This window comes from Chinchilla lanigera, unplaced genomic scaffold (assembly GCF_000276665.1).
Source record: "Chinchilla lanigera isolate Chin_1 unplaced genomic scaffold, ChiLan1.0 scaffold00071, whole genome shotgun sequence".
NCBI lineage: Eukaryota > Metazoa > Chordata > Mammalia > Rodentia > Chinchillidae > Chinchilla > Chinchilla lanigera.
The window spans coordinates 2,568,830-2,570,547 of record NW_004955472.1 but is presented as its reverse complement, the minus strand read 5'-3'; the positions used below and the strand labels follow the sequence as shown (position 1 = coordinate 2,570,547).

Genomic DNA, 1,718 nt, shown 5'->3' with positions numbered 1-1,718 from the left:
TGCTCCCGCTGCGGCCCTAGCAAGCGCGGCTCCGCAGCCCGCCCGGCCCAGAAAGTTTCCACGGGGCCAGGACGCGGCCCTCCACCCCCAGGCCCCGGCGCCGCCTCCTCGGGACGCTGCACCCGCACCGCTAACTCCCCCGGCCCCGCCGCGCCGCCAGCGTCCGCAGTCGCGGGACTCACTCGGAAGACTCGATTTCGATCGACATAGCTGCAGCTCTCTGGACGCGGGCCGGGCACCACTATCAGCCTCTTCGCAGGACACACGGCCACTTCCGGTGGCTCCTTACGTCACTTCCTGCCGACGTCCGCCGCCTAAATGGAATACACGTCATGAGGGGGGTGTGGGCGGGGCCTCGACGCATGCTCAGTAAAGTCTCAAAGTCAAAGTTGGTTTTTTGTTTTTTGGGGTTTTTTTTTTGAGCGCGAGAGATCTAGGGAGCGGAAGATCGGAGGATCAAGACTCGCCTTGCAGTCCAGGGCGGCCTTGAGCTCACTATCCCCGGCTGGCCTCAAACTAGGAGCAATCCTCCGGCCCTTCTTAACTTCTCCGGGGCTGGGATTACAAGCCTGTGTACCACCCCGCCACGCGGCACGCCGGCTTGCTTGCATGCTTGTTTGTATAGTTTTCTTTCGTTTTTTGGGTTATTTGTTGTTTGTTTTCGTTTTTGTTTTGGGGTTTTTCTTTGTCTTTTTGAGACAGGGTCTCGATACGCAGCTCAGGCTGTCCTTGAGCTCACTCTGTAGCCCAGGCTGGTCTCTGCAATGATCCTCCTGCCTCAGCCTCCCGAGTGCTGGGATTACAGGCGTGCGCCACCACGCCCTGCTTTTCTTTGGTTTGAGCTAGATTCTACGCCCAGAACACCGTGCTTCGCGGGGGAGGGGACACCCCTCCCCAATATCTCCTCGGGTTCCCCGCTCCCCGCCTCCCACTTGCCCCAGGCTATGTCCCTCACAGCCGGGCCGTCAGCGCTGATCCTGTTCTGTCCCTGGAGCCGGAGTCCTGTAACACTGACTGTATGCTTGGAGGTGTAAAGATGCTAAATTCTATGTAAGTTTTTGCCCGGTGCCCTGCTGCGTGCTAGGTAGAAAGGTTCCTTCACTCCGCTACAACACAGCCCTGTGTGATACGTTTCTTACCGCGGTTAAGCACAACAGCCCAAAGACTTCTGATTACCGAAATACTGCTTCGGAAATTTTCTTTCGTTTGATGCAATTAATTTATTAGTTTTCCTTTTTTTTTCCTTTTTTTTTTTTTTTTTGGATTTTGGTTTTTTTCCGGTACCGGTAATTTATTAGATTTAAAGACAGGGCTTGCTGGGCGTGGTGGCGCACACCTGTAATCCCAGCACTCAGGAGGCTGAGGCAGAAGGATCGTTGCGAGTTCGAGACCAGCCTGGGCTACAAATTGAGCTCAAGGCCAGCCTGAACTGCATAGCGAGACCCTGTCTCAAAAAGACAAAAAATAAAATAAAGACGGCTCAATGTACAGTACTTCATTGGGAAATAAATACAGTTGAAACCAATGGAACCGTACCCAATATTTCTAGGAAGAGTTGAGGTTTTTTTGTGGGTTTTTTGAGGTTTTTTTAAAAAGACTTTAAACCTGTATTCCCCAAGAACATTCCCACCCCACACTCAGAGACTAGGCTCACAGGATTTCTAGTGAACAATGACCTAGAGTGACCCCGAGGAATGTATCCTTTCCGAAAAGTTGTG

At 53.0% G+C, this 1,718-nt stretch overlaps 1 protein-coding gene across 1 annotated transcript in view; it reads right to left on the bottom strand.

Moving 5' to 3' along the window:
• The window catches only part of Smu1 (smu-1 suppressor of mec-8 and unc-52 homolog (C. elegans)), a gene marked incomplete in the record, with an annotated part of 30,304 nt that extends 30,004 nt beyond the window's left edge, over positions 1-300 (bottom strand). The window contains 1 exon segment of the mRNA XM_005401109.2: positions 183-300. Within this exon segment, the coding sequence (XP_005401166.2) occupies positions 183-208 (26 nt within the window).
• Between the last annotated feature and the right edge of the window lie 1,418 nt (positions 301-1,718).